Source organism: Mytilus galloprovincialis, chromosome 5 (assembly GCF_965363235.1).
Source record: "Mytilus galloprovincialis chromosome 5, xbMytGall1.hap1.1, whole genome shotgun sequence".
NCBI classification, from domain to species: domain Eukaryota; kingdom Metazoa; phylum Mollusca; class Bivalvia; order Mytilida; family Mytilidae; genus Mytilus; species Mytilus galloprovincialis.
In genome coordinates this window covers 96,712,820-96,727,933 of record NC_134842.1, presented here as the reverse complement: position 1 = coordinate 96,727,933, position 15,114 = coordinate 96,712,820, and the positions used below count along the sequence as shown (strand labels likewise).

Here is a 15,114-nt window from a genome sequence, read left to right as displayed (position 1 = left end):
AGTGACCCAAATGAGTAATTCGTCAAAAGGATATAGAAGATCTGTATAAAGCTCCGGCTTTATTCTACAACTCATACATAAAGAACAATACACGGTAAAATCGGTATCTGATGTTGTATTACTGCTAGTAACTAATATCAGCCAGAGGGCCGAAGGTTGTGAGGTATGTGAGATGTTATCATTTTAACTTCGTACTTTATTTGGCCTTTTAAGTTTTTTGGCTTTGTGCGTCACTGATGAGTCTATTGTAGACGAAACGTGCGTCTGGTGTAAGATATAATCCTGGTATCTATGATGAATTTATTTATTAATAATCTCTTTTTCAAATATTTAAACAGAGGACTTAATTTTTTCCAATTTGAAGTCTCCCTCCGAAAATTACATCGGAAACAAATACCGAAATACGAGACAAATTTAAAAGGTTGAGGTTTGATATAGTTTTGAATACAGATTTGAAATGGATTATTCATCTTAATGTTAAAATAATAATTCTTATATGACGTGCTTCTTTCGATTTGTAAGAACAACATAATGCAATTCTCGATTCATTTTTACTTAGCACAAACTTAGATACTAGCGATTTAACTCCCATGCAAACACAAATTTATCGTTTGCTTGCTTTGTGCATATACTTTAACGACCTCGCTGTCTTGTCATTGACATTGAAATTAAATTTACAGAACCGTTATACATGTACAAATGCACAAGACTAATGCACGAGAGAATGCATAGAACACAAATATGAAATTAAAATAAAATAATATTCATCAAAACTAGATGAAAGGTCTTGTCGCATTATGAGCATGTTAAAACATGACGTTATAACTATGAACACTTTCAGGCTGAATATGTTCCGTTACAAGTTTGCTGCAAACTCAGATTATTAAGCAGATTCTGTTTTATTTTCTAATTCAATGCTTTTTTCGCACATTTATAAGCCACGAGGCTCACTCTTTAGTTATGTTATTTCGCTGTTGATTCGAAAGTTCGGTTGGTACTCTTCCGTGCAGCATACGAGTTTCTAAAATGGTTGGTCATTACCTGATCCATATACACAGGTAAAATTGCTACGGCCACAAATCTGAATTTTGAGCAAATATACAATTTTTCGACCTCTATTTTACTCAAAAAGTAAGACATGAAGGTATATTTTTTATTAAATATTTGATTTAATCAGGTAAAAAATAGCCTATATGCAAATTTTCACGAACTTGTAAATACAGGATCAAAACTGTATCGTATGCCCTTAACGGACGTTTTACGGATGAAAAGCAACGGACGTTTTACGTCCGTAGTACTATTCGTCCGTAGACGTGCCGTATAATACGGACGTATTACAGATTTTTTACGGACGTAAAACATCCGTAGCTATTTTACCTGTGTATCTATCAGAGCCAAACAGATAAAGGACATAGATCCAGTTTAATTTGACGGTAAATAGAAGCCACCAATAACTAGTGTTTGTGTAACGAATTATTAGGTTTATATACATTTTTTATAGAGTTTATTTGAGAAATATTTCATTTGCACCATAGACTTATTAATTTGTTTTAGCTTTAACTGACAGTAGGTAAAATAGAACATTCGCACACACTACATACTTATCATCGCTTCAGTTATTTTTGATCCCTTATTTGCCCTATTTTAAACTTATCATAATCGAAATAAATTCATGTAAGCTGTAAGTGTGTTATCATATTCACATGTTTAGGGCTGTATTAACATTTCCAACAAACCTTCTGCTTGCACAAATAATTTCATAAACAAAAACTGCAGATTAGCATCGACAACATTGTTTGCAGCAATATCAACGGATAACAACTGATTAGTTTCGAAAGTAATCTCGAGATGTTTATAAAAAAGTAAAATTACATAAATACTGAACTCAGAGGAAAATTAAATCGGCAAGTCCTTATATGGGAAAATCAAATGACAAAACACATAAAAAACGAATTGACAACAAGTGTAATATTCCTGACTTGGTTAAGGCATTTTCAAATGTAGAAAATGGTGGATTAAACCTGATTTTATAACGCTAAACCTCTCACTTTGTACGACAGTCTCATCAAATTCCGTAACAGGTTGTGATAATTGACATGCGATACGGAATATGTGATACATGGTAAGCGATACGGCATGTGGGATGCACGGCATGCAATACGGCATGTGAAAACAGGGCATGCAATACGGCATCTGGGATAAAGAGCATGCGATACAGCATATGTGATACAGCGTATACGATACGCCAGTAGTGATACAGGGTATGCGATAAACATAATGATTATAAACATTACAGAAGTTAGAAAGAAAAAAAACCTGAATTATTTGGAAGTTACAACTGATAACTACGGCGAGCAACAAGATGCAACACGCACATGAAAACGAGTGTATATTAAAGCATACTCAGTCTGACACTGATAATTTTTTTATTTGTTTGGAGTGAAAAGGAAAATCACCGACGCCGAGGAGAGTTCAAAACAAAAATTCCCTAATCATATGGTAAAATCAAAAGATCAAAAGCATCAAACGAATGGATTACAACTGTCATATTTCTTACTTGGCACAAGCATCGTCTTATCCATATCAAAACCTAAAACGTTTATCTGTTACTGTTGACTTTTTTAATTGTTGTAATTGGTACTGTGAATCAAAAAAAATCCGAGTATGCGGTTAAATCATAATTTACTTTATTCATCAAATCACGTTTTGCAGTATCGTAACAACCGATTCTCTGCAATAAAATAGGAAAACACTTTAATGTACATCGTTAGTAAAAATATAAATCAAAATACTAAAACATTAAACCTCACTAACAAAAGAAATCACTTTCTTTCACGATTCTAGATAACGTGTTCAATTAATAAAGGCAACAGTAGTATACCGCTGTTCAAAACTCATAAATCTATGGACAAAAAACAAAATCGGGATAACAAACTAAAACCGAGGGAAACGCATTTAATATAAGAGGAGAACAACGACACAACAAATAAATAATAAAGTGTTTTTTACATTACTAAATATTTCTTCTGTAAATAAATATTGTTCTTTAAAATGTACATTCACAAAACTTACCTATTATAATCTCTCTATACAAAATACAGATGTGTCTCCGAATAATAGATAACTTGCAACGAACAAGAACTCTAGACATAGTTACGTACGACAGACGAAACGTCACCAAATTAAAAAAAAAAAACGGGCAAAATTACAATTTAAATTAACGCAACGTTACATATGCGCAGACATCAAAAACAGTATCTACAAGTATTATAAATAAAACAAATAAGTTCAGTAATAATAAATGGAAGAAACTCAACAATTTGGAATTACATTTCAAATCTAACAGACAGCATTAACTGTTCTTTCCTAGATTTCTTGTAAAATCACGTTTATGATAGACAGAAAAAATATTACATGCAGTATTACATCCATAGACAGAAAATATATTACAGTCATTCCTCAATTAAATTGTATATAATTTTTATTTATCATTATTATTGATGCATTGTTTATTTTTAATGTAATTATTTTGTATTAAGAGAGCCTTATTGAAAATTGGTTTAATCCAAATGAGTTACTCTTTCTAAATAAAGATATTATTATTATTATTATTATTATTATTATTATTATTATTATTATTCTAGTTAAAAGTATTCTGTCTGTGTCAATATCGAGAAAGATTCCAGAATATAAAAAAAATTAAGAACTGCACCAAATATGACAGAAAAGAAGTTCGAGACGAGACCTTCACATAATATCCCAAAGTTAGAAGCACAAATTAAAACACCCAACAAGTGTAAATTTGGAAAATCGTGTGTTTATGACGACTCTACTGTGTGTACTTTATTTTATCAAAACATGTACACACGCATAAAGTTTAAGTGCTTGTTTGCCAAAGTGAAAAGAGACTTGTCGACTATTTAATGTTGTAGGGTGCCCTTACACGCATTTGTGATATTTCCATTGTTGTCTGATTACGATTTCAATTTCATCACTTGTTTTATTAGCTTCCTTATGAGCAAACTGTGGAATATGGTATTAACTGGGAGAACATACTCCATATGCAGGCACTACAGGGATGTTTCTACTATGATCCCTTTTGTCGTAAAGTTTTGTTCTCAACAGACGGTCATTGTCAATTTCAAAAGATGTAAATCACGATATGAAACAGACTTATTCAAGGTTCTATGGGATCGATGAGGGCAACAAGATGTGGTTTGATGTCCAATCAGACAACTACTACATGATACCAAATAACGTACTTGTTAGGCTTCTTTCCCTTGCAACATACGGGTATTTGAGTCACACAGAGCTAAATACTGATCAACATATAAATTTAAAAAAGGCAAGAAAATATATAATTTATTCAAGTCCATCCACGGACCACAAACAAGAACAAAAACCAATGTTGATATATTACAAGTATCGTGCTTACAAGAGTTATTTCATTACAATCCACAAGATAAGTACAACTATTTTGACACACAAATCAAGTTATTGCAAAGTAATATAAATATCAGTCACGCGAAAAAAACATGTTTTAATTTAAAACATGCTGGAATGAAAAGTTAGATATGACAAAGTATCATAGTACACAATTAGATAAAATCGTTACATGTAACATCCCAGTTAACCATGATTCATGGCGTATTTTCTTGTCCATTCCGTCGCTGTTTTATCGTATTGTTTTCTATCTGTTTCATATAGTGTGGCAGCATCTGCTTCAAGTGGATCATCAGGATCTGGACAACTTAATAACAATATTATATTAAGTAACACTGGAATAGAAAAAATAAATCATAAAAAATAGAGCAAATGCAATGCTGTTAAAGTTAAGCGCTTGTGTAGTTGTATTACAAATATATTCCCAGCAAAAACCGCACGCTATTGTAGTTGTTTTACACATATATTCCCAGCAAAAGCCATGCGCTTGTGTAGTTTGATTACATATGTATTGCCAGTAAAAGTCACACGCTTGTGTAGCTGTATTACATATTTATTCCCTGTAGTAAAAGCCACGCACTAGTGAAGTTGTACATATGTATTCCCCAATAAAAGGCATTTGTTTGTGTTGTTGTATTTCATATGTATTCCCAGTAAAAGCCATGTTCATGTGTGGTTGTATTACATATGTGTTCCTAGTAAAAGCCACACGCTTGTCACGGTAGTTGTAGTCTCAGCTGTATTACATATATATTCCCCACAGTAAAAACCATGCGCTTGTGTAGTATTACATATGTATTCATGGTAAACGCCACACACTTGTGTAGTTGTATTACATATGTATAACCAATAAAAGCCATGCACTTGTGTAGATGTATTATTTATGTATATCAAGTAAAAATCACACACTTGTGTAGTTGTATTAAATTTATGTATTCCAAGTAAAAGTCAAGCACTTGTGTAGATGTATTATTTATGTATTCCAAGTAAAAGTCACACACTGGTGTAGTTGTATTTCATATATATTCCAAGTTAAAGCCATGCGCACTTGTGTATTTGTACTACATATGTATTCCCAGTAAAAGCCATAGGTATTCCAAAAGAATTTTTAGTTAAACCACGCTTTTGTAGTTGTTATATATATATATATTCCCAGTAAAAGCCACACGCTTGTGTAGTTGTATGACAAGTGTATTCCCAGTAAAAACAGTGCACTTGTGTAGTTGTATTACATGTGTATTCCCAGTAAAAGCCAGACACTTGACTGTGTAATTGTATCATAGTTACTTCGTTAAAAAGCCACACATAAAAACAAGGAAAGTGGAAACCTTATGTACTGTTAAAAGTGATACATAATAGTTCACATCTTTGTCCATGGTCTTTAGGTGTAATACCACCAAATCTTATTTGTCACATCCGGTTACATACGAAAAAGGGTTGAAAAAAAATATTCCCTTGTCAGAATTTGACAGTTGTAGGAAATTAATCATACATTTCAGTGTAGTAAAAAATTTCTGAGTCATATCTTGGGTGTTTCAAAGCACTATTTTTTTTATTTGGTGTTTCTATTGAATATTTTGGAAACTTGAGGTGACATGGTTACTAAAGCTTGCACAAAGTAAAAAGGGGGTAAACATTTAATTGGTTAACTTCCAGTGATGGTTATTTTATATGCAATGAAATATTATGTGAAATTTTGTCTGTAGTACTGGACAGGATAAAACTTTACTCATGCCAAGTAGTTCTTTATCTGATACAAAGGTAAATTCTGCACAATTTTTTGAAAAGTACAAATTTAACAAAGACAAACAGCTTTTTAGATATTGTTGTCTCAATGGCAATAATACAGCACATTCTTGTTTTAATTTAGCATCATTCTACCTGACATGTTGAAACTTAAAGCTATATCTTACCTTTACGTATGTCTAAAGATGGTGCCCATTTTTCCTTCAGTACGCCTAAACTTATTTCTCCTGAACTTCCATTTATGTTTGGATGGTAAATCTTTGTTGTAAATTTTACCTGCAAATTTTAGAAATGTAACTTTAAAGTATGGAAATATTTTTTAAGACTATAAAAATATTACTTTAGACTATAGAAATATTACTTTTAGACTATAGGAATATTACTTAAAATGCAACTAAGTAATAATGCTAGGATGAAAAATTTTGTCTTGCATTTTTTTCAGTTGTGCTGCCCTTTTATTTTTCACTCTATTCGGTCCTGCATTTGTTTTGCTTATCTTGACTTTTTTTTACACACAATCTCATCCTGCCTTTTTTAACTGAAAACTCCTGTCCTGCCTTTTTTTTAAATTCCATCCTTACTCCCTCATAAAAATCAAATGGTAGCTCCATAAGCGAAGCATGGACACCGGATCTTTCTTTCCATCATATTGACTTTATACAAAGTATACTCTACAAGATAACAATTATAGAATACACATACTTACCTTTGGTGGAAAGAAAGGATAATCACTGGGAATCGTCAGCCGTAAGAAAAATAATCCTCCAGCATAAGGAGTACCGTCCTGAAATGACAAATTATCCAATAGGATTTGACAATTTTTAGATTTGGACACTGTAAGTGAAACAAATATAGAGAAAATTGATCCTACTCCTGAAAATTGGTCCTTCTCCTTCGCCCTACTCCTAGGAAAATTAGTCTTTCTCCTTCGTCCAACTCCATCTAGAAAAATTGACAGGAACCTTTTGTGTTTATTAAATATGTTTGACAATAAAGAAGAAGAATAAACTCAAAACAGTACAATCAGAACAGACGTCAGAAACATTTCTGTAAATACAAAAAAACTGATGTTTCATTATGAAGTGTGTTTAAACTGTAACCGTTGATAGAGGATATTGTCTTAATGCTTAAAATGTTAAAAAATAGCAAATATTTTTATTTTTTTTATTTTGCATGAGTTTGTAAGTTTTTTCGACTTTAAAATGAGCTTTGATTCTCGACTTTGGTATCTAAAGAGGGTCTGGATTGCGGTCCTTCAATTCTGTATTTTTTAATATTTTAAGCCATTTTTTCTCTATTCTTATATGAATATTTTAACACCGTATTATTCTCTCTGTTCTGATCTTTATTTATTTGGTCCATTATTCTGTAGTATTTGTCAGTTATTCTCAATTCTGTAAACCCCATCCGGACCCTCTTTATACAAAGTCTAAACTTACTGGTCCCTGTATACTGCCCTCCCAATTGAACACTGAAAAATAAAGGAAACAGTTTTTTTTTCATTAGTTACATTTTATATTTTTATCGTTGTGTTACAAGATACGACCATTATTTTCTAACCTCTAAATGTTGCCATTTATTTTGAAATCAGCTTGTGTGTATGAATGATATTCTATGTGAATATACATTGAAGAAAAAAGATTTCTGATAGGTTCAACTGAAATATGCAACTTTACTCTACTAAAATCAAGATACAAAATGAATTCGTATTTTATTCTTTATGTTTACACGATCCAATATGTTTCACATCGATTTAGTAATTCATTCCTTGATGCATGCGCTTCAGAATCAATACTATTTTTTTTTTAAATATATACTTTTTTCTCCCATCTAAGGGCATTCTGTTTTTCGTTCTGTGCGTCCGTTCGTCTGTTCGTCCGTCTGTCTGTCCCGCTTCAGGTTAAAGTTTTTGGTCAAGGTACTTTTTGGTGAAGTTGGAAGTCCAATCAACTTGAAACTTAGTACATATGTTCCCTATGATATGATCTTTCTAATTTTAATGCCAAGTTAGAGTTTTGACCCTGATGTCATGGTCCACTGAACATAGAAGATAATAGTGCGAGTAGGGAATCCGTGTGCTATGGAAACATTCTTTTTAATAAAATTATATGTTTTTCTTTTGTTTACATATATTCATTTTTACTACACTATACTCTGCATTATAAAAATGCTATACATAATTGTCATTGTTAATAGATTCTATAAAGAAAGTGTAATGTGTCTGATATAATTGTAGAATAAATACAAGAAATAGAATTCGCTGATTAATCAGAACTAAAGCCAACAAACAAATTCAATTTTGTTTTAAATATGTATTACCTTCCAGTTATTTCTTTTTCACCGGACCCGATTTGTGGGTGTTACATCTTACAAAGTCTATTCAAATTATTTTGCAAATAATTTCGCTCAAACTGTTGCTATGGGCCATCGAATTATTTTGCAAAGAATTTCGCTCAAACCATTGCTTTATATAGACCGTTTAAAAATTGCAGAGGTGAGAGTTTGTTTTTGCTCCGTGTTGAAGGCCTCACTATGACTTTGAGATGAAGTGCAGCAATAAAAGTGCTATTCCTTTACTTTACAGGGAGATAACTCTGTAAAATCAGCTAAACGTTTTAATTATGTTGTGTTGTAAAGGGAATATTAAGCTTCTCAATGATCAAAATAAGTGTTTGTCAAACTGCTATATAACCAGTGTAATTTTTCTGATAAAACGGTTGGTTCAAATTTTTTGAATTTTTTATATTTTTGTTAAAGGGTCAAAGTAAATACTTTGTCAAAATTTTATGAAAATTAAACGAGCCAAATTAATTTTAGTGAAAGTGTTGGGTACCACCGTTACCGCAAAGGACTTTAGAATATTTTACGATTACAAAGAATATGGTGTATCCATCCATGACACACAATCAGTACATGAACAACAAAAAACATATTAATATTCTAAAGTCCTTTGCGGTAACTATAGACTACAATATCTACATTAGATATATATAACTTAATATCTCTCTTTTAGATTTTATCACCCTTTGTGTCAGTTGTGGAAACCAACTTATATCCACTCCAGATTATTTTAATGGATTTATTATAAATCACAAACAAGCCAGTAACCTTTTCAGTGGTTGTTGAATGTCTTAATCTTATCTTAATAACTTTGATTGTTTGAAGATATTTGTGTACTGAAATAGCAGAACTTTGATGGTCTCTGTATGACTTATTCATTCTACCATATGTTGTGTCAATCATAACATAGATATAGGAAGATGTGGTGTGAGTGCCAATGAGACAACTCTCCATCCAAATAACAATTTATAAAAGTAAACCATTATAGGTCAATGTACGTCCTTCAACACGGAGCCTTGGCTCACACCGAACAACAAGCTATAAAGGGCCCCAAAATTACTAGTGTAAAACCATTCAAACGGGAAAACTGTTGTCCCCTGCTCACTACGGGGAGATGGACGAAGGCCTAGAAGATACACCTCCAGACTTGTTCCTTGACAGTACCCGTATAGTTCTTTAACCTCTGTCTTTAGGACCTCTGCCACATGTTTATGCTCGATCAGTGTTTTGACACTAGAATCCGTGGTGACCATGGCTTTACACGATTTATGGTACATTTGTAAGGTATGTTGGTATGTTTCAGGACACTAATCTTCCGATATGTATGGCCCTCGATAACTAAAGAATTGACTCCTCGGCTCGTTTCATTGTGTAATATGTCCATCATGTTACAACGAAGTTCCAGAACAAAATGAATCAAAAGTATTTAAACATAAATGAAAAACAATTATAACCAGATTTTATCAATGGTATAGTACAGTATATGTACGTTACAAGTATTAACTTACCTGTAAATCTAATTAGGAGCAAATATAAAATCGGCGCAAATGAAAAAATGAAATCGGCGCAAATGAAAGATTGAAAATTTTCAAAATCGGCGCAAATGTCATACGCCCGTTTATACAAAGCCATGTTATCTGAACCATGAGTTTTGTGTTGTGTTTATACAAAGCCATGGTATCTGAACCACGAGTTTTGTGTTGTTGATTGTATTTGTTTGTTTAGTCTGTCTTTCCAATAGTTTTGATTATTCCTGTTTTTCATTTATTTATCATTCACAGCTTAATGTTGCCCAATAAATTTTATTGGTTATTCGCTTCTTTAAATTACTTTCTCAATGACGTACATGTATACCGCACATTTTCATTGATGCATACCGCACATTTTCCTTGAATTATACCGCATATTCGAAAAATTGATCATTCGAAAAAATGATCAGGAGTTGACTCCCATAAGCATAGGTCTAGCGTCCTTTTGTTAATACTGATAATATCTTCTACTCTTACAATAACTATAGTTTAAAAAACCAATTGATTGTTTGAAAATGATTATTAGTTATAAATTAAAGGTAATAAAAAATTTTGATATTATAATGGTACATTTAAACTCTATAAGTAAATTGTAAATACTAGTAGTTAAAATTAAATATATAATAATCAATAAAATCATTATTTGCTTTGAAAAAATGTCAAATGTTACAACCAATGGTGCTGAAATGAAGGATAGGTATTGATATGCATTAAGGAAGCTACCATTTCAATTGTATAGGGGGGGGGGGGGGGTAGTTTGAAATTTGAAAAGAGGCAGGACAGAAGTTTGGACTGTAAAAAGGGCAGGCCATGATGAGCAAATTTAAAAAAAAGGCAGGATGACTTTTATGTAAAAAGCACCGAATAAAAGAATAGAGTGTAAAAAATCAAAGACGGAAATTTAAAAACAAATGCTTTGCATCCTAGCCCCCCCCCCCCCTTTTCCCCCCTATTTCTAAACATCAAATTGTAGCTCTCTATATTAAATGCAACCAATACAGGACATATTTGTTTATAAAAATAACCATCCCAAGTGAGGACCATTCTGAGACCATCTTAAGACACCTACATTGGTATATTACAGTTAGGACAATTCCTAGAGTTTACCTAAGTTGCGACATGTTTGATGAACCCACTTAGGACTGAAATCGACTAAGTTGGTCTTAGGACACACCCTAACATAAGACTGCTTCGATCAACATGCCACTGAAGTTTCAAATGTCATCTTCGGGACTTCCGGAAATAAAATCACTTATAAAATATGTTATTTATATTAAAACGCATCAAATAATACTTTAGAAATATGAAAACTTGAAAGAAATTTGTGTTAAAATCATTTTTTTCACAAGTTGTGGAACTGTTAACATAGGAAATTAACTATTTAACTTGTATATTTATTTGGAAGATCAATATGTGACACTTTAATGAAATAATTATTATCTTATCTTATCTTATCCAATAAAAAAAAAAATGGAAAATGGTGTGAGCTCAATTAGTGAAGTATAAATGTAAAACTTTTCAAATCAATATTATAATTATTTTATAGAATTTCCCCCTTTTTTATTTGGATACAATCACTTTTTTAAATCTTTTTTAATATTTTGTAATACCACAAAAATATGAAAAACGTATGAGTTAATTCTGTTTTTTAACAGCTAAATTAACTAAATAAACTTACTAAATTTGAAGATCTTTCAAATGAACGTATATTTATATATGTAATATTAGAAATATAATTAAGAAACGACTTTATATCGAGAATAAATCACCAAATATGCATAAATTCCAGAGTTGACTTATTGCCTAAAATTATGTTCGGCAATAGGATGAATAATCATCATCATATTTCAGTAAATAAGCTTAATGCTTAGAAATTTCAGACAATAACTTAATGCCTAGGCGTTAGCTTATTGCCTAGGATTTAAGCTTAATGCCTAATTTAACTTATTGCCGATAACATATACATGTAAATACAAAATCAAATTTTGGAACTTATTTTGAATTATTTGGCAATCCTTCCAATCTTTTGCTTCTTTACGTAAATCTATCCAGCGTTGGAGCAAACTCAGCTAGCTGTGTTCCCATAACAGATAACTTTTAAAAATGTTAATGTTTTCACATAGAAGTTATTTCAAAGTTAAAATGTTGAAAGGAAATCCTCCAATGTAACGTTGCACATGCTTAAAATTTATTTTTAGGAATGTACATGTTATAAACAAGAAGCACTCATAGTACGTTGTCCAATATGTAGATTTGCTATTAAAAGCAATGTCTATATATCTAAATAAAATCTATGAACGGTCAGCACTGATTTAAAGTAGTGTCTCCTCCATGACAGTCGTGATTGACATATAATGGTTTACATTTACAAATTGTGACTTGGATGGACAGTTGTCTCATGGGCACTCATACAACATCTTCCTATATATATTGAACATTATTAGATGTTATAACTCAATATTAAATAAAAGACACTGCTATTTTCAGTGTTTAGTACAGGTTGGCTGTCACTGGGCACAACAGCTCAACATAAAACCCTACGGGGAATAACCAGAGAACTCTTTTTGTCAGAAAACACTGTCAAACATCCAAACATACTATCCACACTGATCTGTGTCCACACTTGTATATATATATATATATTAAGTCTTATAATTATTTAAATTGCTTACTGTCATCATTTATAGGACCCGCGGAACAACATGAACTGGGAATTCTAGAAAACTGTCTAAGTTCCTGAAAAGCATAATTACACTTCCTGTTAATACAAAGCAAGTTTATCAATGATTAAATGTGAGGCACTGTCCTGGAATAGCAGCAATGAGTATGCAATGTAAGTTAAAACAAAAATAACTTATATTGCGATTTTGTATAGTTTATCATTTCTCTCATGTCTCTAGCTATCACACAGGCGCATGTCTCAGAAAAAAATTATTCCTATATACCTTAATATAACATTTTTTTTTGCTGAGACAAGTGCCTGTGAGCTTTCACTATTTCAAAGCCTTTTCAAAATTAAGCACAAGTGACATACTCAGTCTTCTCTCATTTTTAGTCGTAGCTAAGATACATCACATCAGTCTGTTACTGCTCATTGTTAATTTGTATTTAATTATTAAAAGGGTCCAACAGATCTTGGTTACGGAAGATAACTCTTAAAATCAGTAATGTGTTTATATGTAAGTCCGTATCAATGGTATCATGTACTTTTTAAAGCATACACATGATACAGATGCGATCAGCTTACATAAAATACATGTTTGAAAATGACTGAAATAATTACACTATTGGTATCAACTGAAGTTTCTTCTTAAATAAAGGTTATTTAGTGTTAACCTGTTTGTACCGATTAAATACGTTATTAAAGCCCGTAAACAAGTTAACATAGGAATTCAGGAAGCTTAAACAATAACGCATGCGTTGTACTGGATGTATACATGGTATATTTGTTTGAAGTTTCTTCTTCCTGACTTTAATAGCTTAGTTTAATATAATAGGATATGAACCAATCGGCAAAAAAAAAACGAATAAAGAAATTTCTTAAAACTGTGACAATTTTTTTGGTGTATATTAATAATGATGGTTTGCATTTGCATCAAGTAAGAATTATATATATCCAAATTATTATGATTTCATAACTCTCGACTTTAGAAGATATTGGATAAATTGTAAGTTCGTGTTTATTTTGTTAATAGTGTTCAGGCCCGTAGCCAGGAATTTCCAAAGGGGGGTTCGTTGGCCTCAAAAACTCGACTTTTACAGTCACAATTCGAACAGAACGTTGACTTTAACAGTCATTATTTGTTTTCAAGGGGGGGTTCGTCCGAACCCCCCGAACCCCCCCTGGCTACGGGTATGGTGTTATGTCTTGTATGTTTCCTTGTATGTAGATACACATTATACTGATATGAAATAGGGGTTACGTTTACTGTGTAATTTAGGACTTACCTTGTTCAATCGTTTTGTCGCGGTCGCCATTTGCATTTATTAAAGTTCCAGGGATCTATTAAAGTCATCAGACCAAAAATAATATTCAATAAAAAATAAAGATATGGAAAACACCGTTGTTATTTTTAGAATAATTGACAATAGATATGTACATAAACTGAAAGTAATATTGAATATATCCTATACGTATTTTCGGTATAGACCGACACTTGTTTTGTTACCGAAATAGTTCTTATAATACATGTAATATTATGATTTTAAAATAACCCTGGTTTTATAGCATTATTTTAAAACTTTAAACTTTATTGAAAAGCACTTTACACCCATTTGGGCCAATGGCTTAAAACATGATACATAATATAGAGTTTACATATATATAAAACAATGAAAATAAACAAACTATAATCCTTGTCTTTCTTTAAATATATATATAAGAGATTCAAATTATATCAAGGACTCCCTGCCCTCAGTCTTAGTGACTTTTTTAAAAAGGAGCCTAATTTGCAAGTGTCCTGTTTTGTTTCAGGATTGAGGATATGTTTTAATTTATCTATATCATTTATAATTACACGAAAAAGGCATTATAAAATAATTACACGAAACCATAAAATAATAACATGAATAAGGTAATGTAATTAATTGAATGTACAAGGGCTATCTCTAAAATAAGAACTGTAGATAAAGACTTGTTTAGTGTTCAATTTTTTAAAAATGTTTTGTTGTCGTTGTTTATTATGAACAGTGGATAAGTAATGTATCGAATAATTATTCTTAGTAGAGTTTATTCTACATGTTATACGTTAGAATAGATTTTAGTTTTAGATGCAAACACAATAACATGTCCCCTTATAATTTCTCTACATTTTAGTTTTATTCCTATTTGAAATTTTTTATATTTTTATATTTTTTGTTGTGATTTTATATGTTTTTTTGATTTTTTTGTTTAATTAACATATGTAAAAATAGTATACTAATGTATCATATTATTCCGGTAATAGTTTATTTTGCGTAAGTCAGAATAGAAATTAGGAGATTTATCCCTTTTTCCATGGACACTTCAAATATTATATATTTTTTGTATCTATACTTATACAGTTTATATATATTG

General features: G+C 31.4%; 1 protein-coding gene across 1 annotated transcript; it reads right to left on the bottom strand.

Annotated features, from left to right (window-relative positions):
* Window positions 1–4,349: 4,349 nt before the first annotated feature.
* Window positions 4,350–14,095, bottom strand: LOC143076809 (uncharacterized). The gene is made up of 6 exons (XM_076252684.1): window positions 14,007–14,095; window positions 12,731–12,794; window positions 7,629–7,660; window positions 6,896–6,973; window positions 6,357–6,465; window positions 4,350–4,778 (listed from the first exon to the last, which is right to left on the bottom strand). Exons 1-6 carry the CDS (start codon window positions 14,040–14,042, stop codon window positions 4,630–4,632), a joined length of 468 nt encoding a protein of 155 aa, XP_076108799.1. The 5' UTR covers window positions 14,043–14,095; the 3' UTR covers window positions 4,350–4,629.
* Window positions 14,096–15,114: the final 1,019 nt, after the last annotated feature.

Coding starts and splice junctions, on each gene's coding strand:
- LOC143076809 (XM_076252684.1), bottom strand. CDS start 14,042: ATGCAAATGGCGACCGCGACAAAACGATTGAACAAG. Junction 12,795..14,006: donor CGACAAAACGATTGAACAAG/GTAAGTCCTAAA, acceptor TATGCTTTTCAG/GAACTTAGACAGTTTTCTAG. Junction 7,661..12,730: donor GGGTCCTATAAATGATGACA/GTAAGCAATTTA, acceptor TTTATTTTTCAG/TGTTCAATTGGGAGGGCAGT.